Source organism: Squalius cephalus (assembly GCF_949319135.1).
Source record: "Squalius cephalus genome assembly, chromosome: 5".
Classification (NCBI taxonomy): domain Eukaryota; kingdom Metazoa; phylum Chordata; class Actinopteri; order Cypriniformes; family Leuciscidae; genus Squalius; species Squalius cephalus.
In genome coordinates, this window is record NC_137126.1 from 27,735,615 (window position 1) to 27,762,386 (window position 26,772).

Consider the following 26,772-nt stretch of genomic DNA (forward strand, 5'->3'; position numbering starts at 1 on the left):
AATCACTGACGACGACTGAACAATCACGGTCTGATATGTCAAATATTCAAACGGAGGTAAGAGCCGATATCTTTTTAACTTTTTTACCAAAAACGAATTACCATAAACTAAACATCAGGCGATTTATTTTAATTGTTAAAATGATAATAAGCAATTTAATGTTAAAATGTTTTTCATTTAAATAAGACGATCACTTATTTGATCACTATCGATCCTGGTTAATAATCAATATTGGGTAGGCAACTGGTAGTAAACGTGTTTGACAGCATCACTGACAACATAGACTGAAAACATTTTTGTGTGTTTATTGATATGTAATAGGCTTGTATGTAAGGTCTGTTTAAGCGCATGTAATTCAAAGTACCTTAACTCTAGGCATAATATCCACTTAGTTATGCAGGACAGTAGGCTACTGCGGTTTTCTGACGTGAAATATGATTAAGCAAATATGATCTCGGGGGGAAAAAAGCTGGCGAATTAGCCCAAACGGTGATAAAACCGTATTGTGTCTCATGAAACATAACTGAAGCCTATCTAATATACGAAGTATCACAACTTTGAATGATTTGACAGTTTCACTCTCCATTCTCCCAGATGTTTGGGCGATGTCAGACTCTTTTTTGCATCCTCATCCTCATGTGTATGGTGTCTACAAATACTTCTTCGCCTCTCGGCCACAGAGGAGCGCTGTCCTTCTCCAATTCACTGCGCCTCACGCGCACTGTCCGCGCCAGCGTCCAACAACTGCTGTCCCGATACGTAAGAGAACTAATGCATATCTTATAGTAACCAAAACAAATGAACGCCAACATTCCGATTTGTGCTGTTTTATTATTTTATATTATTGTTATGATTATTCAGTTTGTATCTAAAGTTCCACACCATGATTTCTTGACAGAAACAGCAGGTGTTTGGTGGCGAGCTCTTTGAGCACGGAGACCTGAAGCTGAGTACCCTACCCCCGGTGACTGTCAGTTATCAGACCTGGCTACACATGCAGGTGTGCACGCATATCTTTAACGCGTAGTATTTAAATTGGTTTACTGCATGAGGATATGTTTTAACAGTTTTGTTTGGTTCAGGACACTGAGCGTTTGCGTTTGGCCTCTCACTACCTCCAAACTTTCTGGACTCACCTGGAAGGACAACGGCAGCAGTTTGAGAGAGAAAGAGATGCGACGAAAGCAAGAAGAGAGCTGAGAAGAGACAAACGAGGAAGGCCACAGCCCACCTTGTGCCAAAGTTTTGTCCGTCTGCAAATAGATCTGCGGGATCTAATGAGACAAGTCAACTCACAGGTACAAGTGCAGACTTGTTAGATAGCCTACGCAAATTACACCGTCCCAGCCACATCATTTCACAACTCTGATGATTAACTCATCATGCTCCCGTTAAAGTTGCAAAACATAGGGGCTCTTACCAGAATATTTATGAAAATCCCAAGGGGATTTTTTATAGGGTATATAGAAAATATTTGTGATATATATCTAAGAATAGTAACAATAATGTCAGTTTTAGTCATATTTGTCCAGTCTGCCTCGTGATCTCCGTGTGATCATTTTCTGACTGGTAGACCTTATACAGTCCAGTTCTTGATTCTAGGTTACTTTGAGACTTCTAAATAATAATATTACATTAGAATATTGTATACTTTATTTCTAACATTAATGATCTGTTAAGTATTTCTAAGGTTATACTGTTTGCCAGAACGACTGAGATAGTGTTACCAAAGAAATCTAGCCTTTAGATCTAAAACAACAGGCTGACTCTTGTTTCTCTCTATCTCTCTGCAGTTGAAGAGTATCACACAGGTGTCTGCATCCACAAAATCACCACTTCTCCATCCCCTACACTCCACTTCATCGTCCAGTCCGTTTCCCAGCATGCATCCTTCCACAGACAGCACCAGAAAGCTCCAGAGCCCAAGACCCACTGTTAACCCTCGGAGCTCCGCACACTTCACCGTACAATCACCTCAGACCTTGAACTCTGCCGACAGAGGATTGACTTCAGCGACAGAGAAGAGCACTGTTAGCCTCCTGCAACCCACCCGGGCATCGACGCTCACCTCGACCCAGGAGACCACAACAGCAGCGGAGTCACTTTGGATTCAGCATCTGAGAGGGTACGTGATACTGAGAGATCTAGAACGGTACTTGAGCAGATTGGCACGAGATTACACTGTGCTCCAAACCAAATACTGAAAAACACATCAAGAAAAACCTTAAAGAAAGAAAAACCAAGTATTGGACAAACAAGGAATTAAATTATAAAACACGACCAAGGAAATGCATGATTGAATACACTAACATTCATATCCCTGAAGAATTTTTTTTATGAGAATAATGTATTATTTACCGTTTGTTTACAAAAGACTAGACAGATACTTGTATTAATGTGTGAAAATTTATTTTTTAAATCAAAATTTCAGTATTTTATATTTAATGAGTATTTCCATGTATGGGATAAGTCAGGGGAAGCAAGTACATGAACAGGCAGCTATAGTGTAGGTAATCATGAGATTGCCTAAGCAGTATTATTTGACAAGCAAGTATTTTTAGATTATACAATTATTGTATCATTTGACAAGCAAGTATTTTTAGATTATACAATTATTGTGTTATTTGTATTAACAGAAGCACTTTAAACAAACAGTAGCCTACATGTTTTGTTTATATTAGACTGAAACAAAAAAGCATTGTCAGCAACCTAGAAAATCAAAATTCCCCAAACACCCCACTTCCCTCCTTCACTGATAATCAGCAACTCAAAGGTCAGAAAGAGATTAACTTTACATCCGCTTTTCTTTGTCATTCCCCTGTACTTTCCACCTTGTCTTATTTATTAAGTTATTTATTTTATTTATGTGAAATGTGTGCAAAATCTTTTTCATACAATATTTATTTTTCATAAATAAGTGCAAAAGTGAAACGTGTTTTGTGCAATCATGTGTACTGAATAAAATGACTGTGAAGCACTTCTGATACATGTGTATTTATGTGACAATTTTTTTTCCATACAACATATGGTATGTGAAGTAATACTGAACACTTGGTGCAACCGAAAGACACTGTTGTGACACTGGCTGAAAAAGCCGGGGGTTTTTTGGCATCTGTCTGAAGTGTTAGAAAAGATAATAGAGCAAACTAAAGATAACATGTTACCCATAAGCCATTGCATTAAATATTTTTTTCAAATGATTTAACAATAATTGAGTTATATACTGTCTCCGCTGATAGGTAAGTAGTAGTGTTATTTGTAAATGACTGTGTTATTTTATTACATTTGAAAAGATTATGTAGTTAATGAGAATTCTCAAAAAATACTATTATATATATCTTATATACATATCTGTAGTATATCTTTTTAGTAAAGCTTGAATTACTAACATAATTGAAATAGCAAAGATTCATTTGATTGATTAGATGAGAGAAATGATAAAATGAAGTCATCAATTAACCCACAAAATCGTAATTAAATGTTATCTAAATTCAGTATTCAAAAAAGTGATTAAAAATCCTGTTTAATATACACTTGCTAATATGTGCTTTTGGAGTGAGACTAAAATTAATAAAAAATTTTTAAAGTGTAGTCTGGCTCTGTGTAGTGATTGGCTAAAGCACTGCTGTGAAACGATCTGCCCACTGCTGGTCAGCTGTCATTGGCTGTTCATGAGATTCGTTGGGTGGTCTAGAAAAGAAAAAGCAGTTATTGCAAACAGCATGTTAAACAAATCACACTTTGCTAAATAAAACATCTCATGTTCACCTCTCTGAACTCTCCTCCTGAAATACGATCATCTTTCTTTTTTTTCTTTCTTTTTTTTAATGCAATCTCTTATAAACTTTGTTGTCTCTATACCCTTCAAACTAAAACCATTTCATTCTTTAGCCTTGTATTTCCTAATCATAAGTGTGTGTGTGTGTGTGTGTGTGTGTGTGAGTCTCACCACAGACAGGTGTCCATTCTTGGTCTTGACCACTCGCAGGTCTGATCCACTAGTGAAGTCTATAACTCCCTCCTTTCCCTTTGCTATGGCAAACCTGATACTGGAGAGTAAAGCATACTCAGTTGGAAAAGTGTAAATGTGCATATACTTGCTATAAACTAAACTTAAATACAATAACAACAATGACGAAACAAAGATAAAAAAATGTATACACTACTGTTCCGAAGTTTTAGGTATTTTAAGCTCACCAAGGTTGCATTTATTTGATCAAAGATATAGTAGTGCAGGGCTTCTCAACTCTACAGGAAAGTGGATCTTGAGGACCAGAGTTTTGCTTCAACCCTGATCAAACACAGTTGAACAAGCTAATCAAGGTCTTCAGGGTTCCTAGAAAGTTATAGGCAAGTGAGTTTGATCAAGATTAGAGCTAAACTCCACAGGAAAGTTGACCTCAAGGGCCCTGAACTACTGTATCTTTGATCTTTGTGATGGTAAATCTGAATTTTCAGCATCACTAACTAACTCTAGACTTCAGTGTCACATGATCCTTCAGAAATCATACTAATATGCTGATTTGCTGTTCAAGAAACATTTATTGTTATTATAATTATTACCAATATTGAAATCTGCTTAATATTTTTGTGGAAACCATTCAATTATTTTTTCAGAATTCTTTGACAAATAGAAATTAAATAATAGCATTTATTTATAATGTTTTGTAACATTATACATTCTTAACTGTCATTTTGCTGAACATTTTTTTTTTATTTCTTTCAAAAAAGGAAATCTTACAGACAAAAAAATTTGAATGATAGTTCATTTGAAAAAAATCATCCGCTCAAGGCTTGTTGAATCAGATTTTTGCAGTGGATTAAAAATCCACAGATTAATGCAGCTTTTAACAAATCAAGTAAATTCCACATTGACAGTGAAGTAAGCTGTGTGCCCCTGTGGAATGGTGCCCTTGCCTCCCTAGAGCACATAGACACCACCAACAAATTTCATCTATGATTGCCAATGTGCTGACTTGCCAATGTGCGGACAGACGGACGGACGGATGGAGACACACACACACACACACACACACACACACACACACACACACACACACCTGTCCTGGCTGATGTTGACATTGTGTATCTTGTCTGCCATGATGGCCAGCTTGGTGACTGTCTCAATCACATGATCGCATTGCAGCACCAAGTCACCCTAGAGGACAGAAGGCCAAAAGTCAAAGTGAAACAACAGAGCTCCAACTGCACAACCAAGACAATCACAGAGCATGATAGGACTTCTCTCACCTTCTGCTTACTGTCAGTGGTGGGAATATGCAAAACAAAGAATCCGTCACTGAGGGAACTGACAGAGATACCTACAAAATAAAACGAAGTAAGATTGTACAAAGAATTACAAAGTGTTACCCAGTGTGAGGTTAATGGTGTGCTGGTAGTTTGACACTGATGAGAAATTATGGGTTGACTACTAGGGAAGAGTATGATTACCCAAGAATTAGATACGGTGAAAAACAGGAGTATGCAACTTTAATAAGCCTGGTTGTCGTACAGTATTGTTAGGCAACAATAGAGAGAGCTGTATTACAGTAACATTACCCAGCAATGTGCCGTATTCGATACGTTGTTTGATTTTTGCTTCCTGGACCAGCACAGCAGATGAAGCGGTCAACAGCAGCTGACGCACACGTGCACGAAAACCATGCCGATCGTACTTGGTGACCGCTATACTATACTGAAAAAGAAGAGGAGAATATACGGTAAGATCCTCAACCCCTCCAATATCAACAACAAGAAAAAACATAAGTATTAGATTCATTTTATTTTCAATATTCATTTGATTATATTGACTGGCTCCTTTTAATAAATACTGATCATTTTGTTGTAAGTCTGTTCAGTGGGAGCCATTTATACATTTTTGTTCACATTGGCTGCGTTCAAAACCGCATACTTCCCTACTATATAGCAGGCAGAAAGCAGTAGGTGAATGAATAGTGTGTCCGAATATGCATTGCACATTGCATTGAATACAATCCCCCTGGAGTAACCTGGAGTCAAGTGCCTTGCTCAAGGACACACTGGTGGTGGCGGCTGCGGAGATCGAACAAGTTCAGTGGTTTAGCCCACTACACCACAAAAGTACTAAAGCTATAACAAAAAAATGCATGTAATTGTAAATGTAATGCAAACAACGTTTTAACCTGTTTTAATGTTTTACAGGTATTCATGCTCATGGAGAGCAGGCACACGAATGTTTGGAGTAAACAGCGGCAGCCAGATTGACCCCCTACTCTTGCTTCAAGGTTGTGGGGTTCAGGGGGGCCATCATCATGGTCTTCCTCATCCTCTAGCTCATCGATGTCCCCATTGAGAAGAGCGAGATTGTGAAGCACAGCGCAGCATGCAACAACCTCAGGCACGAAGGCAGGGCTTACCTCTAAGGCCTTGAAGAAAATAGATCGCCAGCGTGTTTTCAGCATGCCAAAGGCTTGCTCTACTATGCTTCATGCATTCATCCTTTGTGCAGACATTGCAAACACTGAGGAAAACCGTACCAGTTACTGATGCAATCAGGTGTTAGTGCACGTCGCTCGTACCTTTTAAGTTGTTGCGCTTGTTATTACGTTGTAGGTCACACAAGATAACGGCAACATGGCGGATGAATGTCTGGATCGCATTCATAATACACGCATTCAGGCTATATAGTACGTACTCTTTTAGCGCTCGCTAAGTACTTGATGAAATTAAGTACCTACTCAGTATGCGATTTCGGACGCAGCCATTGTCTAATGTTTGTTTTCTGGAGTCTGTGTGCGCCCTCTACAGGGGAAACAACAGGACAAAGCCACAGGTGTTCAATAGAGCTGGTAAGTCCCGCCCATCCGTAAAACCACAAGTGGACCTCTAGGTTGAAAAATCGTCAATGCAAGTGAATGGAAGAAAATAATTAATTTCTGGTCCCGTTTGAATTGTGCCATGAATGTGAACATATGTTGTCTGTGAATTTTTTATATAATTTTTCATGTTACGAGTTTGACAGTATATGGTATGATTCTTCGGCTAGCAGTTGTGGAAAAGACATAACGAGAAAGACTACATGTCGCCTATGCGACGTCACCCCATAAAGTTGAACCTCAACGATTTTGTCCTCTCCCTGAAAGAAGGCGGTGAAGTGCACCAAAGACACAGCCATGTTAGCGGGATCCGTGAGCTAGTGTCCGTGTGCGAGTGGTGGTGACGTTTCAAACGCGTCGAAAGCAGCGAAGAGTTGTAGTCCACAAAGTGCTCTCACACAAAGTCTAACCGTATCAAACTTCTACCCGCTAAATTGTAGCATTCTTTACACGAAAAATTATATTAAAAATTCACAGACAACATATGTTCACATTCATGGCACAATTCAAACGGGACCAGAAAATAATTATTTTCTCCCATTCACTTGAATTGACGATTTTTCAACCTAGAGGTCCAGTGGGGTTTTACGGATGGGCGGGACTTACCAGCTCTATAGGAGCACAAAGTCTTTAAAACTTATTTATCTTATTTTATTTGGTCTTTTTAAGTTGTCCTCGTTTCATTTACAGTTTAAAATTGCTTTGCAGTTTATATTGTATTTTTCATCAGTTTTTTTCAAATATTGTAACATTTGAAATGGATATACAAACTTCAACTCAACCTATTCATCATGGACTTTAATGAATACTACAATGGAACCCAATTACCAAACAAAGAAGCATCCAAAAATTCCCCAGTGGGTGAACTTCGCTATGTTTTAATAGTCACTGCATAATACATTTATATGAAATACACACAAACATTCTACATTTTTTCCCCACACAAAAGCATAAACACACATTTACCTTCACCTTGTTGTCATTCCCAAGAGTTTGCAGCACTTTGAGATTGATATCTTCAGTCTCTGCGGTAAGAAAAATGTGTCACTGAGTGTCTGTATTTTGTTTGTGTGTTTTTTGGCATGCAGAAAAAAAAACGGTATATGTTTTTTCTTATGTGTAAATATTACCTAGCCTGGTGGCTACAAAGAGTTTGGGAACACTTCGAGGGTAGCAGTCCTTCTGACCACTAAAGATCGCACTGGCTACAACCTTCTGCTCCAACTGCAGACAGCGAGAAAAGAGAGTTATGTTTATCCATGTATGTGTGTGTTTGTGTGCAGATTTGCTCTTGCATGAATGCTGTACCTGCTTCTTCCACTCTGGCTGGATTCTCCTGCAATAGTCATTGACCAGGTTTCGTATGCATATTCTGTGCAGGTGCTCAGACGTCTGCAGGGGAAAACAAAATTTTACACACTACCATTCAAAAGTTTGGGGTCTGAAAGATTTTTTTATGTTTTTGAGAGAAATCCCTTATGCTCACCACTTATTCAATAAAAAATACTGTAAAACTATTGTGAAATATTACTACAATTTAAAATAACTTTTCTATTTTATATGTATTTTAAAATGTAATGTATTTCTGTGATGGCAAAGCTGAATTTTCAGCAGTCATTACTCCAGTCTTCAAAGTCACATGACCCCTCATAAATCATTCTAATATTCTGCTTTTCTGCTCAAACAACATTTCCTATTATTATTAATGTTGGTAAGAGATGTACAGTTGTGCTGCCATCATACATTTATTCAAAATGAATGATGATTAGAAAGTTGATTAAAAGAAAAGCATTTATTTGAAATGGAAACTTTTATAACATTATAAATGCCTTTACCGCCACTTTTTATCTATTTAATACGCCCTTCCTAAATAAAATAAAACGTAATTTTGAACAGTAGTGTAGTCATGACTGTACATCCTCAAAACACAGATTTCTTCATTCTCCAGTTGGTCTGATCAAACAGAGCTCAATGGTTACAATTATTATAATACCTATCATAGCTTTATCATACCTCAGTTAGTGAGGGCGGGGGTCTTGGCCAGCTCTTGTCAAGAACACTTTTTGGCAGATTCCGTTTCACTTTCATCAAGAAGGAGAATCGCACATGATCCAGGAAGTACTCATTTTCAGGGCAACGGGGCTCGTTGCGCAGGATGAAGCCTTTGACAAACCTGTGGAGCGCAGAAAGACATAAACAAGAAAACATTGTGATGGATTAACGAGAAAAAAAAAAATCAGTGACAAAATCAATGCAAGTCATTCATTCACATAATACAAATACTCTCATACTTGCGTATAGTGTCAGCTGCTTGTCTACGATGCCTGGCTTTCCTGCGGCCTTTGACCCCTCTCCACCATGACTGGATAACAATTACTGCAAGATGAAACAGACAAACAGATTGGCTGTTGCCTTCCCTTGATATCCCTGTCTGTCTGTGCCCAGTCTATTTGTCAAGGTTACCTGCATGTCGGATCCGGTGGTACTTGGCTCGCTCCCTGTAGCCCCGCCAAGATGTCTGCAGAGTGACGGCTAAAAAACAATGCCGTTTTTTATTGTACTTTTAAAAAATATATAAATAATAACACTTATCAAAAAAGAGGTTTAAAAAAAGCAACTGATCACAACTTTACAAATAGGCGCTTACAGTAAAGGAACATCATTATCAGCAGTCTTACCGATGGTTTGTTTCTGAGCCTGAAGTGCATCCTCAGTCACAAACAGGGTCCTTGGGAAGCGGATAAAGATTTTGGACCTAAATAGAAAGCAAACTAAGATCAATTTTTGTATATCAATTACTAATCACCCCAGCTCTTGCACTGCTGTCCCAGAGCCAGAAAAGGAAAACCTCCAGCCCCTATGTAGTTTTTTTTTTTTTTTTTGTGTAAATATTTTCAGGGTTTCTGGACAAAAAACCCCAGATACATTAAACTGATTACAAAAGATTTCTATTTCAAATAAATGCGGTTCTTCTAAAGGTCCTTGCACACTGAATCCGAAATTTTCGCATGCGTTTTTTCGTATCCGTCATTCTGTGGCTCTAAACTGTCAAAACACCATTCAAACCCTTGTTAACGGATGCGAAAAACGCCGAAAATCGAACCCGATTAGATTTTTTTTTTTGACGGACGAAAGTTTTGGAGGCAGTGTACAAGTGTGATTGACATAACGTGAGGTCGTATTTATTTTTTAACGTGCGGAAATTTCGGACGCGAATTTCGGACTCAGTGTGCAAGGGCCTTAAGTTCTAAATTCTATTAATTAAATCCTGAAAAAAAATCCATCACACTATCCACAAAAATATTAATCAATGTTTTGATTAATAGTTTTAATTTCTGAAGGGTCATGTGCCACTGAAGACTGGAGGAATGATGCTAAAAATTCAGCTTTGTCATCCCAGGAATAAATTACTTTTTAAAATATATTTTAAATTATTTATCTTTTTAATTGTAATATTATTTACCAATATTACTGTTTTACTGTGTTTTTGAACAAACAAATTCGGCCTTGGTGTGAATAAGAGACTTCTTTCACTGACCCCAAACGGTAGCGTGTATGTCTGTTCTTTTCTCGCCTCTCACCTTCCCAGTTTGTATTCTTCAGGTTTGTAGTTGAGGTGTTTGACCAGAGTGTCGACCCCCTCTGGGAGTTTCCCATGCCAGTTTGGCCAGGTGTCTGGACACAGAGACTTATACCTGTTCAAGAAACAGTACAAAACAAAGTAAAGGAACGTGGCCATTTGGTTGTAAGAAAATCAGTGTTTCTGAGAGGCTGACCTCTCTAAGAATGCCTCATAGTTTCGTCTGTAGGCAAATCCAGCTCTCCTTACTCTCAGATTCTCCATCAACCCCAAATACTTCACCTGATGCCTGACCAAAACCTCATCAAACCTACCTGAAGAAACAGGGGATAGCAGACGAAGGATGGAAAACAGCACACACAATGACAATAATATCAAAACGGAAATATAAGCATAATCTTTGGTCTTACTAGGCTGTTTGGCATCATTGGGTTTTATACAGCGGACATACGATGGTTCCTTAGACATCAGAATCTCCATCAGTTTAGCCAAACTGAGCTTGAACTGTGTGGCAGCCTGAGCAGAGACAAGGCTTAATTTCTTATCAAGTTTATGCACAGTATGTGTCTCTGTGTGTTTGCATCTGTGTTCATCTAACCGACTCTGGTCTTCTCTGATCCATCAACTCATCTGCATGGAAACACTGATTCACAATATGATTTCCCGATTGACACAGCACCTGCAATGAGATACAGTGGGTTTAAATACACGTTTTCAGTTATAACATCAACCTACTGTAAATGCACTTTACCTCCTTCAGGTGTCTGTATAGCAGGTCATTATTTTTGTCCAGAAACCCTGAAAAAAGGAGGGGGGGGGGGGGGGATACATTATGACTCCAGAAAAATGAACTGTGGATGGATAGATGGATGAATGGATGTTTTCTCCTCACCGTTGACGTTGTAGTTGACCTCTCCAGCATAATGAACCAGTCTAAATTCCTCCCACCCAATTGCCTTGCGGACCTTCCCATTGGCCATTTTATGACTAGAACATGAAACGGACCAATCAGATACCAGACAACAACCAAGAAACATCTTAAACATCACTCATGCTGCTCCAACAAAGGAAACACAAAGCATGCTAGTGGTCCTACGTGACAAAATGAGCATGGCCTCCAAGTGTGTCCTCCAGCTTCTCCAGGAAGGTGATGTCGCTGGCATCTCCTCGCCTTAGGCACTCCTCATCCTTATTAAAATACATTAGATTCAAATTAGTTCATTTCAGCCCAACTTGGATGAACAGAAAAAGTGAATATTCCAAAGGTAAACGCATAGACGGACCAGAATGGCGATGATGCCTTTATGCTTCTCCTCCACCAGGTCACAGATGATTTTATTGTTGAAATATTCCACTCGCTCCCACTGGCCAGAACACAAGGAATGTCATTTTTACCCAAATATAATGAAAGTGAAATGTAAAAGCAGTCTGTTATGCTGAGAAAAGCTGCATTTATTTGATCAAAATGCACTAAAAGCAACTTTGTGAAATATTATTACAATTTAAAATAACTTTTCTATTTGAATATACAGTACTGTGCAAAAGTCTTAGGACACTTTAGTATTTTTACACAAAAAAAAATGTTTGTAAGCCAGTTATTTATATCTTTTGCTGTAGTGTGTCAGTAGGAAATATCAGTTTACATTTCCAAACATTTCTTTTGCCATTAATTGTAATAATCCAGTGAGATTTTGTATGCACAAGGAGTCTGAGAGCAGCCTGTATGATCCACACAGAGATCTGATCTCACCACCATTGAGTGATCCTTCAGAAATCATTCTAATATGCTGATTTGCTGCACAGCAAACATTTCTTAATATTAATACATTTTGAAAACTGCTGTCCTGCTTAATATTTTAGGAGAGTCATTTGTCATGAATCTTTGATTGATACAAAGCTTAAAAAGAACATCATGTATTTGAAATTTAAAAAAAATTATAACATTATAAATGTCACTTTTGAACAATTTTACTTATCCTTGCTGAAGAAAAGTATTCATTTCTTTCAAAAATTCTTACTGACACCAAATATTTGAACTGTAGTGTATGGTTTGTTTCACGTTTACAGAAATAAAACATTCTATTCATTTAGAGAAATTACTTAGACATTTTGCAGGATTGATAATAATAATAAAATAATAATATACAACTGAATAGAACATAAATCTAAACAAAGGTGTTAGCTGCCCATAACAGAAGACACCCCATGCACTTGCTTAATTAATAAAAGTTATTAATAGAAATGTTAGAAATATTTTCTCGCAATTTTTTGTATTATTTTCCTCCATCACACTCACCACGACCCCCTCTGCCTCGTACTCCTCCTGTTCACTTTTCAGTGTGAGCTCAATAAACAGCTGCTGCAGTTTCTCATTACAGTAATTGATGCAGAACTGCTCAAAACTACAGAGAAAAAGAGATGAATGTCCTGATTAATTCTTTCTTTCTTTCACTCTCATTTCTTTTCACATTTTCTTATGTGATATGTTTTGAATGATGCATGAAACTATTAAAAAATGATCTTTTTCCTAAGTTCTTCAGCAAAGTTCTAAAAGTCAAAAAATGGGAAATACACCTGTTGTGTTGAAAGACCTCAAATCCATATATGTCCAGCAAACCAATAATAGAAGAACATTTACTGGAGTAGTAGACTTCATCCTGTAAAAAAAAAAAAAAATCTTAAAAATCACTCCACTAGAGGACGCATCAAAAAACAAAAAAGCACACTAAGCTCCAGTTCATATCCAGTACATGCAAGATGACATTCAGACAAATAAGCCCACTAAAGTAAAGCAAGGACAGTCCTCATCAACAGAAAGGAAGAACACACCTTAAAGGCCAGTGACTGGTTTAACTTCTGGACAAGCCAGGTAAAGGCACGACCATATATGGCTTTAGCCATTGAGTCCCGAGCAGAAAGCGCCTGTTCTAAACTCAAGGGACTAATCATCTGAAATCAAACACACATAAAAACAACTGTGTACACACGGCATCTACTAATGGACCAAATGCATGTGGAGATTATCAAAGATCAAGTATTTTGAAATCTGAAAGAGAGACAGAACAGACAGAGATATTGTGATATTACCTCCTCCCCTTTGGCAACAATTTTCTTGTGAGTAAGAGCTTCTTTCAGGACTGACCCGTCCACACCCAGCAGCTGTTGATACAAAAACACAGGGAATGTGCCTTATTTTTTTTTTCTGTTTGTAGGACATCAAGCACATTACAAGCTTGAGCAAACATGAGTAGGAGAGACAAGGGGGAATTTTCATATTGCCTTTGAATTCAAACTAATACCTATTTTATCTCAAGGTTTCAGTCAGATGCTGTCACTCAAGCTGGTACAGCTGCCATTCGAAAATTTATTGTCTGTGAGGTCAGGAGGAATTGTAATACTACTTGTATGACTGAATAGAAAAATCGTATCTTTAAAATGTATTATGAATACTAATCAGTTTATGACTCACCAATAATGCATTATTTTAATTATTATATTATGCATTAAAACATTATTATTAGAACTTTGAAGCATACTCTTATTTCAAATACTGTGGATTTATATCATTTATTTTTCAGGTTTTACAATTACCTCCAACAACCATATGTCATAATCTGGTCTTTCTAATTACATTTAGTAGTACTTTATGTTCATTCTATTACTGGTACAGTAGTTTTGGCACATATAAACTTGCAGTAGTCTGTGAGTTAAAATGAGAAAAACTTTTTAATGGTCCAGGTCTCCTCTAATTAACCTGACATCTGTATCTGAAATGGAGACCTAAATCGCATTTAAGCTTTTAAAAATATGCATCCCAACAACCCCAGGACACTGTTCTTCACACAATAGCACACAACCAACCTGAGACAAGTGACTTTAATGAGACTGGTATCTAATTCCCCAGAAACAGGTGTAAAGTTCAGACAGATATCGAGATATCACTTGAGACAGGACTTCAAGTATAAGTACTCCGAGCTCACCTGGGACAGATATTGCAGTTGTGGTTCAGTGGTAATGTGTGTTTCTCCCTCCTCATCCTCACCAAACTGTATGTTACCCAGATGTAAAACACAGGCCACAATCTCCATCAGCTCCTTCAGAGGAGAAGGACTTTGTGAGTGTGTGTCCTGACTGTGACAGAAGATCTTTAATGTCCAAAGGGTGTGTGTCTGTGTGTGTGTGGTGCTCTGTTCACCTGTATCTCCTCCTCATGAAAGCCAATGATGGTGAGAGCGTTTCTCACAACTTTCCAACTGTTCTTATCACTGATAGAGCTCACCCGTGGACAGTTACCCTGACAGAAAGAGAAAGAGAGAGAGAGAGAGAGAGAGAGAAAGGGAGATAGAAAGTGAAAAAACACAAAAAGAACACTGATACAAACACTTAGACACGGCAGAGTCACAGTACAGGAACTGAGAGTGTATATATATAGACTTATATATAGAGTATATATAGAGTATATATATATATATATATATAGAGAGAGAGAGAGAGAGAGAGAGAGAGAGTATGTGTCACATACAAAAAACAAACACACCACAAACATGCAAACAATGGCCATGGGCTTGATAACGGTAAACAAATCTGCTCTCTTTCACTGACATACAGTATATACATACATTTAGCATAAACACACCTTAACTAGATAATGATAATGTTGTGGGTTGGTTTTCTCCAAACCAAGTCTCTTCAAAAGTGGGTCCTCTCCACCCTCCAGCAGCTGATAGAAGATGTGGAAGTTTCTCTCACCATGGGTCTGATGGGCCACACGGGATTTCTCTAACAGGTAATTCAGAATGTGACCTCCGATTGGAGCGCCCTGAAAAAAGACAGAAACAGATTTTTTTTATAATGGTGCACAAAGGAGGAATAACTTTGTTTTGTGTATAAGCCTATGACAATAATCTGAAAATGCGCAAATATCTGCTGAAATATTAAATATTTTCATCATTGGTCTTTCACAAGTGTGAACGTAGCCAAAGTGTAGTCAGAGTAGTTTCAAAACACATGCATCCAAAATAAGACCAGTAGATTTGGGCTGGATTTCAGCAAACGGTTGTGGTCTTTAAGGTAGAAATGGGTTTCATTTACCTTATAGTCAAACTGAATGTCCATGTATTTCCCAAAACGGCTCGAGTTGTCATTCCGGAGAGTTTTAGCATTCCCAAAAGCCTGTTGTGACAGAGTGAGACTGACATTTAGCATGCTGAGTAGACTACAGAGGATCCTTACAGTGTTTGTGTGTGCTTACCTCCAGTACCGGGTTGGACTGCAACAGTCTCTCTCGGATAGTGTGTGTGTTGTTGCGAGTGGGACAGATGTGTGTGTAGTACTGAAGTATTTTTTTGGAGGCCTCAGTCTTTCCAGCGCCACTCTCTCCCGAAATGAGAATACACTGATCTCTTCTCTCAGTTCGCAGTGCACGGTATGAATTATCCGCCAGGGCAAAACTGAAGTCACACAGACAGATAAAGACTGTTTAAATCACAGATAGCCTAATAAAACCAGTTACAGTTAAGAATTACGTGTTTCAAAGCCATAAACTATTATTCATGTGTGTAAAAACGTAATGCTTGTAAACACCATAAAATTGTTTGACGAGCAGAGTTTGTTTTTATTGTATTGACATTTTCTGTTGAAACTGAAGATATATGTGGGACACATCATTGAACACCTTTCTTTAAATAGCCAGTAGGTTTTAGTTACAGCCATGAACCATGAATTGCTACTTGCTTGAATCTGAGTGAAAAAAAGTGAATTTTTAGGAGTACATTAGCATTAGCCTCAAAGCTAGCTAAATATATCAAACTGCTTGGAATAGCATGGGTGTGGGGAAGTATTTTACGCTTCTTATAATGAGTCTGTGGGTGTGTGTGCGTGTGAATGTGTGTGGAAGTGGAAAGTTGTATGTATGGTCCAGTCTCCGGAATCTCCAGGAAAGTGAGTCATACTAAGAGAATTGGCGGAATGTTCTCAGGGATTCTCATGGCCATGACACACAAACACACACACATACACACTTAACACTCACATGTGAGGTGAGATCTCATAGAAATTGACTCCTCTGTGGCGCTCCATATTCTGTTTGGAGTAAATCTCCAACTCTCTGTAAGGATTCACTGACACCAGCACTGACCCAATGTACGTCTTATAAAGAGAGACAGACAAAGAAGCAGAAAGAGAAAAAGAAAGGTGGATGAAAGCAGAAAACCACATTGTTAATGTAAACTACTGTTCAAATGTTCAGTAAGATTTAAGTTTTAAAAACGTGTCTCTCTTGCTCACTAAGTCTGCATTTATTTGATCAAAAATACGTAATATTGTGAAATACTGTAACAAAATAACTGTTTTCTATTTGAATTTTATATTTTAAAATGTAATTTATTCCAGTGATCGCAAATGTGAATTTTCAGCATCATTACTCCAGTCTTCAGTGTCACATGATCCTTCATAAATCGTCCTAATATGTTGTGACAGCCCGGTCTCACCCCAAAATGTCACATACTGACGCGTCTTGACCAAACGGCAATATACGACGAAAAGGGTAGCCTACCCCTAAAACGTCCATATGAGACGAAGACATAAGCGCACCAGCAGCGCCTCTTAGCGGTACCCTAACGCATACCTAAACCTACCCATAACCCGAATAGTCACATACGGACGTTTTAGGGGTACCCTTTTCGTCGTATATTGCCGTTTGGTCAAGACGCGTCAGTATGTGACGTTTGGGGGTGAGACTGTGTTGGTTGTGATCAATGTTGAACATATTATCAATGTTGAAAACAGCTTTGCTGCTTAATTTCTTTTTTGAAAACCATCACACGTTTTTTTTGGGGGGGGATTTTTTGATGAATAAAAAGTTCATGAGAACATAATTTATTTGAATTAGATGTGTCATTTCTGAATAAATAAATACATCTAAAAAATATTACTGACCATAAACGTTTAAATAGCATTATTATAATATAATATATAATTATACTATACTATGTACATTGTCATATTTAGCATATTCCGTGTAAGTGTAGTTAAGCTGGTGCTTGTGTATGTCTTACATAAATGAGGCCCTCTCTGTACCGTCGGCGCAGGTTTTCAATGAAAGCAGCTTCACTGTTGTAGTTCTCCAAGAGCAGGAAGTCCTGGACACCGACCCGATCTCTTGCAGAAAGAGTGCTCTCCATCACTAACCGTACACCCCCCTCTACATCAACTGCCTAGAGAGAGAGAGAGAGAGAGAGAGAGAGAGAGAGAGAGAGAATAAATAAATGAGATAGAAAGTGAAAAAACACAAAAAGAACACTGATACAAACACTTACACACGGCAGAGTCACAGTACAGGAACTGAGAGTGTGTATATATAGACATTTAACCGGGCCCACTTGGAATCTGTGGCCGCAAAAATTTAGAAGAAAGTTCCACAGATTTTCGCAGAATTGGAATGTACGTCAATCACAAAATTTTACACATCCCCGCCCCTTGTGTTTTTGTTTATTAAATGCTTTGGGTAATTAGTTAACCATTTAAACTAAGAATCTAGTACTACACATTTTATTTTTATATTTTAACCAATTTTCACAGAATTCTGCAGATTTTCCTCAAAATCAGTGCAAAAATGCACACAAAAAAAGTGTGGAGATTCCCTATGGACCTGTTTAGAAGTAAATACCACAGATATACACAGCAAATGTCAGAAATAAGCACAACACTCAACAAAAGACAAATCACACACATTCATGCAAGTACAAATTCCCTAAGTAAGGGTGCCATGAAACTATTTGGCATTGGTTCCTGACACACAAACACAGTTGTCTGTTTTTCAGAGTTAGTACTGGTACCTCTGCATGTGAATCCAGTGGAAAATCTGACAAGACTTTAAGTGTTTGAGGAAGTGTGTCTTTGGAGTGAGGAAAGATTGTGTTTGTGTGTGTGTTTGCGAGAGAGGCAGGAAGGTCACCTGTGGAAGCTCATGCTAGAACAATAACCTGCAGGGAGTGTGAGTGGATGTTCACTTTCCTTGGATCTGCTCCACTGTTGTTCCACAGATTCTTTTCCAATGAATCAGCGATAAGGGTCGCCTAAAATGCCTAACAAGATTTTAACGACTCACCAGATAAGACACCTGCACTTTTTAAATCTTTCCTTTTGCCATTCTTAAACCATTGTTCTCGTAGTCTTGTGTGTGTTTGTTTTTTGTGTTCTTATGTACACTTCACACTGGGATGCAAACATACTGTACACACTCAAAAACAAGCTCCAGCAGATAATGATATCTGTCCCTAAAATGAATTCCTCTCCTCATTGTGTCCCTCATGATTTCTCGGTTCTAAAAATTGTGCTTCCTCATTAACTTTGAAACAGGAAGAAGCATAGAGAAGACTTATGCCTCCTTCACGTGCTATCGGAATTATCGTAAATACTAGTTTCCTATAGGTAAAAAATTGGACATTAACGCCCTCTCAAGTCAAGAGGAAATTTCTGACAGCACATGAAGGCAGCATCAACCCTCACACCTAATTCTTTCTTCTTTTTTATAACAGATTGCACCAAAAAACCCTCAAAACCTACCTTTACACCTAAAAATCGGAAACCTACATACAACAAATCGGGTTTCCGGCTTCTGACGTCACACTTGGATGTGGACGGAGTTGGATGTCCACCGCAGAATGCAGCTAGCCCTACTTGCATTAGTTTAGAATGCAGATTAACTTGCGTGTACAATAGGCTGTTTAAAACGGGCATTCACCCGATCAATTTTGAGAATCCAGATGGTATATTCAAACATATATTGTGTGGTGCTCTTGGAGTCTGCATTTATTTGTTATTTTAACTGTTGGAAACGGAGCGTAAAAGTGGACTTCAAAAATGTCTTATCCTGCTGCACCCTCTATAGGCACCCAGAACTAGTCAACTGAATACCATCGATAAACATGGACAAAATACTGATATGCATGTTCGACATGAGAGAAATGTTGCAACAGATAAAAAATACAGATTCCAAGCTGCTGGAGTTTAAGGCTGCATGACTAAAAAGGGGCTCAATGCAAGCTGTTGCTGAGACAAAAGTGAGGATTGCTCCAACAGCTCAGGCTCTCTGTTTTTGCCTGAATGAAGGATTTCTTCTAGGACCTTTCTATAAAAACAACATGGATATCACAACAAAGACTTCAAGTAGACAGATACCACAAACTATTCAGCTGGAGGAATGTATTGACCAGGTCTGCTCAAAGATGCAGAGCTGATGGGTGGCAATGATTATTAGAGAAAGCAACTTTTAATGGAGCAATATTAAGGAACCAACTGAAGATGGCAACACAGAGCTGAGCAGCAGATAAAAACGAATGACCACAAACAAAGTGTATGCTACATGCAGTTTCAGGATCTTTTTTGCCATTCTATTTATCTCAGGTCCTGTTTACACCCAGGCTCGGCTCCAGCTTAGTTGCAGTAAAAAAAGGGAGTGGGAGGTCTGGAAGGGAGGGCCAAGCTCACAATCACAGGCCTCCTTGTGGATCTGAGCCTGTTTACACCTGGTATTAACATCCGTCCCGTTAATCGAATCACAAGTGGTCAGCCAAGACACATTACTGTTTACACCCGTTTAGGTTTCATCTCTAAATTCATGACTGCATCCATCACTTTCTACAATAGAGTATCAATTAATGTAAAAATTCCAACTTCCATTTTCTATCAGACAAATGGTATTTTAAAGCTAACTTTTATGCCATTTATTATGAACCATGTAAAATACTAAACACTACACAGCAAGAACCTACAATGTCATGTTTGGTGGTGAGGCTATTAAGCAAGCTCAATTTGCTCACTGGTGATGCACTTGAAAACTTATGGTTTTGGTCAAAGCATAAGGACTTAAGATAAATATTTGATATTCAGAATTGATAGATGTTTTAGCTCTATGTAGTGTTTTTGATTATATTTTGTTTTAAAAGTTATGTTTAAAGGGGGGGTGAAATGCTATTTCATGCATACTGAGTTTTTTACACTGTTAAAGAGTTGGATTCCCATGCTAAACATGGACAAAGTTTCAAAAATTAAATTGTACGTTTGAAGGAGTATTTCTGTGCCAAAAATTGTCCTTCCGGTTTGTCACAAGTTTCGGAAAGTTTTTTTCGAGTATGGGTATGTGTGACGTCAGATGTAACGGAATTTCCTTATATGGGTCCTAAGGGCACTTCTCCGGTAAGATCGCGGGCGCGCGCGCACTCGTAGACCAGAGCAAGAGAGCGAAAGCAGTTCGCCATCAAAGCGCCCTGCCCGGCTTTTGGGAAGCCAATGTCACCAAAGAAGTGTGTTTTTGGTTGCCAGGGCAAGACAACCCTGCACAGATTCCCAAAGAACCCGGCGTTAAGGCACCAGTGGATGGAGTTTGTTTTTCCTGAGCATAAACGGAGTTGTGTAAGACTGTTTGTTCCCTGCATTTCGACGATGATTGTTTTATAAACAAAGCCCAGATCGACGGATTTGCAGATCGTCTAATGCTTAAGGATCGAGCAGTCACAATGATAAAGGTTCGGTGAGTAAAACTGCTTCTATTGTCTCTGTGTGTTGTTACTAGCTCGGCGCGTTAGCACAGCTTTAGCTTCGCCCACAGGGCCCGCCTCCAGCCGCTCGTTTTTTTCCGGAAAGACTCGGTACAGCCTATCTTTCTTTTATAAATATAATAAAAACTAAAGACTTTTTGGAGATATGAAGGATGCAATACTACTCTATAGGTACTCAAGATTAACAGGAGATTGAGTGAAAATGAGCATTTCACCCCCCCTTTAAGTGATTATTTTCTCTTCGGTGAAGTTTCTTCCATTTCAATGAGTTTAACAACTTGTAATGGTGTAGAAAGTAACTCTTTGATACACAAGTTAGGCTGGCAAACTACAAAAGTTCTACATATTTATGTAAAGTTAATGCTCATCTTAACTTAAAATGCAAGCTTGCTGGCCTTCCAGAAGTAAAAAACATTATTTTGAGTTTATAGAATTTATTATATTATGTTTGGTGAAAGTACAGACCAATTTTAATTAAGTTTATACAACATTTTTTTCATAAGTTGAGTGTATTCAAAGTCCTGAAGCTGGCTGCCTCAAATTTTTGATGTTTCTCAACTTCAGATTTTTTTTTTTTTTTTTTTTTTTTTTTTTTTACAGTGGTCATATTAATAAACTTAAAAATGTATAAAAATGTATACAAATAAAAAATGTTGATTGATTGAGTAGATGGTCCTTAGTTGCTGCTTAGGATGCATCAGGACAGATTAGCATTACACTACAAATACAATATGGCCACATGCATTTTCGACTGCCTCCAAAGAAACTTTGAGTGACTGCACTGTAAAAAAAAAAAAAAAGTTGAGAAAACTTAAAAGTTTAAGGCAACCAGCTGCAGGACATTTTTGAGTTTTCTCAACTTACGTGTTTGAGTTATCTCAACTTTTCTCAACTTTTTTCATGTTAAATAGTTAAATAAACTTTAAAAACTGAGTTTGTCATACAAAACGTAAGTTGGATTTTTTACAGTGTGGATCACAAAACATTTTAGACCCCTTTCACATCTGCAACAAGACGGAAGCACAGGATGCAAAACAGATCTCAAGTTGCTTGTGTGACTCAAATCACAAGTTCCCATGTTTGTGTCACACATTGTCTATCCAACAAAGAATTCTGATTAAGTTTGAGTGCTCTAGATTATATTTCAAAAGCAGCAGCCTGTGGACACCATTCCTACAGCTGAGAATGTGGGTACTGTACTCCCTGAGGGAGGTGTACTACAGCTTTGCTGTATAATCTGGCACTGAGCCGTTTCACTGGGCTCTTGAGTTTATATGTCTCCAGCTCTTCCATATAAGGGCCGTTTTATGCTCTGCAGCCCATATGACTGATCTCTAGCTAGGACAATAAGATAGGCAGACTGGCCTCGTAGGAAAGATATGTGTCACCATAGCTATGCATGACATGCTGTGCATAAAGGAGTGGCAAATCAATAACAAATCCTCTGCACTCACTCAATCAGAAAAATATGTTTGTAATCCACCACTTATATACACCGAAAATACCAAGTGCGACATTGGTTTTCATCTTTATGAACTAAAACATCACTGTTTGAACACAGGAATAGAGACCTACACGACACACCCACATAGACAGATGTAATTAAAACAAGAAGTCTTACCCTGCGGCGGTACTTCATCCTTCTTCCTCTTTTTCTCTCTCTCTCTCTCTCTCGCTCTCTTGCTCTTTAAGGGAATCCCTCACTCCTGGTGTTTATGCACTAATAATCTTCAGGGTGTGTCTGACACGTCTGTGTGTGCATCTTATCACATTTGCAGGTAGTTCCTCTTGGTTCGTCATGTGACACTCCAAAATCTACCCTGTCATATACTGAAGCACACGCACATCCATTTTCATACATGCTCACGGTCCATCTGCTACACTTGCACAGTAATAGAGCTCTCTTCTCCTCGCTCTCTAACTAAAACAAATGAATTCGTTCTCTTCTCTGTTGCTCTAGAAGTCGATGAAGGGGAAACTTTGATGACAATCTCCCACACCCAAAGCCCCACCCACAGATGATTAGTCAAAAGACCACTTTAAAAACTTCACAAACAAAATTCTCTCTCTCTCTCTCTCTCTCTCTCTCTCTCTCTCTCTCTCTCTCTCTCTCTCTCTCTCTCGCTCTCTCACTCTCGTACTCTCTAACTCTCTAACTCTCTCTCTTTCCTGTTATCAGACTTTCTTGCTTTACTTTGTAAGTCAATCCATGTCAGACTCTCCCTCACTTTTTCCTGTTTTCAGTAGGATCTCTTAGTTTCTATTTCCACCATCTGCCATCCTTCTCTTTCCCTTTGCACACAGAAAAAAAGCAGGGCTGAGTCATCCCTTACTAAGGGAAGAGAAAAAGGGTTTCCCATTCAACTTTTGCACAAACAAACTCGTGGTAGTATGAAGCAAATAAACAGTGAGAGAGAGTCAGGAAAAATAGTCTAACCTCTGATTGCTGACACGACATGAAAACCTGACTATAGGCGATTAAAATGAGCAAAAGAAACGTCACATATTCAACCTCAAAACATTTGTTTTTCTCTACCCTCCCTTTCGCTCTTTCCCTCTTCAGTCCCTCCCTCTTTTTCCTCACACGCTCAGGCACATTCGTAACAAATGATCACTGAATAGCTGTCAGTTGCACAAATATCATTCGTCAGCAAAAGACTATTTGTCTCTATTTTTTTGCCTGTTTTCTCTCTCTCTTAAAATGACAAACAGATGAAGCACAGAAACAATGCAAACACAACAAAGCCTTTCAAAAGCTCATTTTTTACCAGTTACATTGGACAAGCAGTGCTCACAGAGTGCTGATATAGACTACAACAGCACTGGGACTTTTCAGTGTTTTTAGTGCAAGTATCTGCAGAGTTTTCTCTGTGTTTTCTCACACTCCAGGTTCAGAGTGGGCAGAGAACAGGAAGGGGGGAACTAAAGTGGATTAAAGAGTACTCAAAGAACATTTTTAGCAGGGAATTGCTAGCCTGGAAATCCAGACCTAAATCTGAAAGATTACGGGTCTGGCATTGACTAATGAAAATCGGCCAGCTCGAGGGGCGGCACCAAGCATGCATTTGAAAATCTCACTGCATGCAACTGGATAACACTACGACTAATCACAACAAGACCCATAGCTACAGTACTACCGCTTAGCTTAGCCTTTCCGCTTAGCTACCAGCGGAGCTAACTGGTAGACTCTTGCCGTATCCGGTCAGCAAAACAGCAAAAACGTCCTTCTTGCAAAGGAACGATTCGAGCGCCGTCTTCGGTTCCTCTTTTAGATAAAAAGCCAAGCCTAACTCGTTCATTGTAGCGGCAGAAGCCATTTCAAACAACTGGTGTTCATCCATCGCCATCTTGCAATGTTTACTAATGACTTTGTGGTGCAGCTAGGATACAAGGGCATATTTAATGAGCATCATTACTCGACGCCAGAGTAAACTTGCTGAGCAAATTCAACTTGTGCTCTCGCGAGAACTCTGGATTTCCAGGAAGGGAATTGCTGTACTCCAGTCACAACTGTGTTCTATTCTAAGCAACATGCAAAGACTGATAATTCGTTTGGAACTGTTTTAATGGACTCTATGCAGACCTACTGCCTACATAGTAATGCTTATATATATTAGGGCTGTCAAACGATTAATCGCATCCAAAATAAAAGTTTGTTTTTACATAATATATGTGTGTGTACGGTGTATAATTATTTTCTATATATAAATACACACACATGCATGTATATATTTAAGAAATATTTGCATGTATATACTGTGTATATATATTTATATTATATATAATTTATATTATATATAAATATTTTATATATAAATAACAAATTTTTCTTAAATATATATGCATGTGTGTGTATTTATATATAGAAAATAATTATACTCCATACACACACATATATTATGTAAAAACAAACTTTTATTTTGGATGCGATTAATCGCGATTAATCGTTTGACAGCCCTAATATATATATATATATAATTTTATGCTTTAAAATTAAGCATAAAATTAAAGTAACACATTGTTTATATTTTATATACAGTGCTATGCATAAGTTTAGACACCCATGCTAAAGTTGACTAAAAAGAGGAATAAAAAATCATCTTTTGGAAATTGAACTTAATGCATTAATTAAAAAAAATAGGAAAAATCCAACCTTTAAGGACACCAATTTTCTTTGTGAATGAATAATGTATCGTAAATAAATAAATGTTCTTCCTTAAAATACAGGGTGCATAAGTTTGGACACCCCTGTGTTAAATTCCCATAGAGGCAGGCAGATTTTGATTTTTAAAGGCCAGTTACTTCATGGATCCAGGATACTATGCATCCTGATAAAGTTCCCTTGGCCTTTGGAATTAAAATAGCCCCACATCATCACATAGCCTTCACCATACCTAGAGATTGGCATGGAGTACTTTCCATAAGATCATCTCTCAATGCAAATCAAACCAGCTATTAGGCTAACTGAAATAAAACCATGCCATGCATTGTTCTGCACTGGAAGTTGCGATGGCCACTGAGGCCAAAAGCGGAAGCAATCGTGTAATCCACTAGCAAAGAAAAACATGACCTAGCTGGGCAAATTCTGGATGTAAATGACTCATATGAACTTATTTTCTTTGATATTTAATTGATATCACACTTTCATCACACAGTTGTTGTACTGTATGCAGAAGTATAGGTACAGCTGTGATTACCAGTGGCCAAATTAAAGCCATGCTGATGTTCAGTACTAGAGTGAGACTGCAACTGCAAGTGTAACATTGCTTAAAAACATGGGGAATAAAACAAGATCAGGTTTCAAGAATTCTCCCTCTGTTCTCCTTTTGTCTATTTAGAAAATCATTCCAGACTTGCTGACTGCCTGCGTTTAGCCAAACCATCATACAACTGGAAACACTTGGCTTATAGAGGAGGCCTGATGTAGCCTACAATCTCATTCATTATGTTTATAGGCTCGTGGAAAGCAGGAGGGAAACAGGAAGATCAGATTTTAATCAATCCAGCGTGCCACTTATAATAAGTATACAGAGGGTATGCACTTTCAAAATGTCCTATTCAAATTTAAATGCAAAACTACTCATGGATATCAATTAGCCGATCATGCATATTGCCATCTGAAGAGCTAAATGAATTATTCATCGCATCAGACATAGAAAACATGGAGCAGTGATGGACATGGTAACCATGGAAGCAGACAACAAACACACATAAACACGCCCACACACATCTAGTACATAATTAATCTGGTGATGAACACATGATAAAGACAAACTCATGCCAACCCCCTTCAGGCTCATGCAATGCCCTTTCAAACTCACACATAAACAAACAGTTTGTGTGTGCACTGTAGGTTCACTTCAGAACTGCTGTCTTGTTTTTGCTTCAGCATGGTTTGGCATTTCCCCTCTCTACATAATTGTGTCTTTCACTTAAAAGCAAACATGTACACATGCACAAACATCCTGTACTGACCACCTGAATCATCACATCACTGATCACTTGAAAAACAGACCTCAACACGCTGACACACATAAAACACACACAGAAATCTTCTAGAACTTATTTAAGTGTTCATCACACTTTTAACTGAAAGCATCTCTGAGCAAACATGGCATATTTGTATGTTCGTTGAATCAATTTTAGACTCACTGTACGGATGACAGAAATACAGGCGAAACAAAATAAAGGCAAAGGTTGGGATCTGTCTTTATTTGAACTGACCACAAGACCACATGCTGTAATGGAAATAGTCAACTTGAGTAGATTTGTTTTTTCA

The 26,772-nt window shown here is 38.2% G+C and overlaps 2 protein-coding genes across 4 annotated transcripts in view; one reads left to right on the forward strand and one right to left on the reverse strand.

The window, feature by feature from the left end:
• Positions 1-2,548, forward strand: LOC307158614 (uncharacterized protein). The gene is made up of 5 exons (XM_079871346.1): positions 1-56; positions 595-759; positions 899-1,000; positions 1,083-1,298; positions 1,794-2,548. Exons 1-5 carry the CDS (start codon positions 36-38, stop codon positions 2,202-2,204), a joined length of 915 nt encoding a protein of 304 aa, XP_079727472.1. The 5' UTR covers positions 1-35; the 3' UTR covers positions 2,205-2,548.
• myo1ca (myosin Ic, paralog a) overlaps positions 2,388-26,772 on the reverse strand; it is a 26,763-nt gene continuing 2,378 nt past the window's right edge. Inside the window, exons 1-32 of one of the 3 annotated variants that reach the window (XM_079871326.1) lie at positions 22,615-22,995; positions 17,490-17,648; positions 16,466-16,581; positions 15,686-15,884; positions 15,526-15,606; positions 15,071-15,253; positions 14,630-14,728; positions 14,415-14,528; positions 13,522-13,593; positions 13,264-13,383; positions 13,009-13,091; positions 12,731-12,836; positions 11,718-11,798; positions 11,531-11,622; positions 11,327-11,421; positions 11,186-11,232; positions 11,033-11,113; positions 10,845-10,950; positions 10,631-10,748; positions 10,436-10,549; positions 9,533-9,609; positions 9,318-9,386; positions 9,146-9,230; positions 8,868-9,027; positions 8,163-8,246; positions 7,985-8,078; positions 7,821-7,879; positions 5,560-5,695; positions 5,251-5,321; positions 5,061-5,158; positions 3,950-4,049; positions 2,388-3,690 (exon numbers count right to left, since the gene is read on the reverse strand). In XM_079871326.1, coding sequence (XP_079727452.1) covers positions 3,670-3,690; positions 3,950-4,049; positions 5,061-5,158; positions 5,251-5,321; positions 5,560-5,695; positions 7,821-7,879; positions 7,985-8,078; positions 8,163-8,246; positions 8,868-9,027; positions 9,146-9,230; positions 9,318-9,386; positions 9,533-9,609; positions 10,436-10,549; positions 10,631-10,748; positions 10,845-10,950; positions 11,033-11,113; positions 11,186-11,232; positions 11,327-11,421; positions 11,531-11,622; positions 11,718-11,798; positions 12,731-12,836; positions 13,009-13,091; positions 13,264-13,383; positions 13,522-13,593; positions 14,415-14,528; positions 14,630-14,728; positions 15,071-15,253; positions 15,526-15,606; positions 15,686-15,884; positions 16,466-16,581; positions 17,490-17,648; positions 22,615-22,632 — 3,138 coding nt within the window. In that variant the 5' untranslated portion in view covers positions 22,633-22,995 and the 3' untranslated portion in view covers positions 2,388-3,669. Of the gene's footprint in view, positions 3,691-3,949; positions 4,050-5,060; positions 5,159-5,250; positions 5,322-5,559; positions 5,696-7,820; positions 7,880-7,984; positions 8,079-8,162; positions 8,247-8,867; positions 9,028-9,145; positions 9,231-9,317; positions 9,387-9,532; positions 9,610-10,435; positions 10,550-10,630; positions 10,749-10,844; positions 10,951-11,032; positions 11,114-11,185; positions 11,233-11,326; positions 11,422-11,530; positions 11,623-11,717; positions 11,799-12,730; positions 12,837-13,008; positions 13,092-13,263; positions 13,384-13,521; positions 13,594-14,414; positions 14,529-14,629; positions 14,729-15,070; positions 15,254-15,525; positions 15,607-15,685; positions 15,885-16,465; positions 16,582-17,489; positions 17,649-22,614; positions 22,996-26,772 lie in introns of those variants that run through there. The other 2 variants (XM_079871327.1, XM_079871328.1) reach the window with 2 other exon arrangements.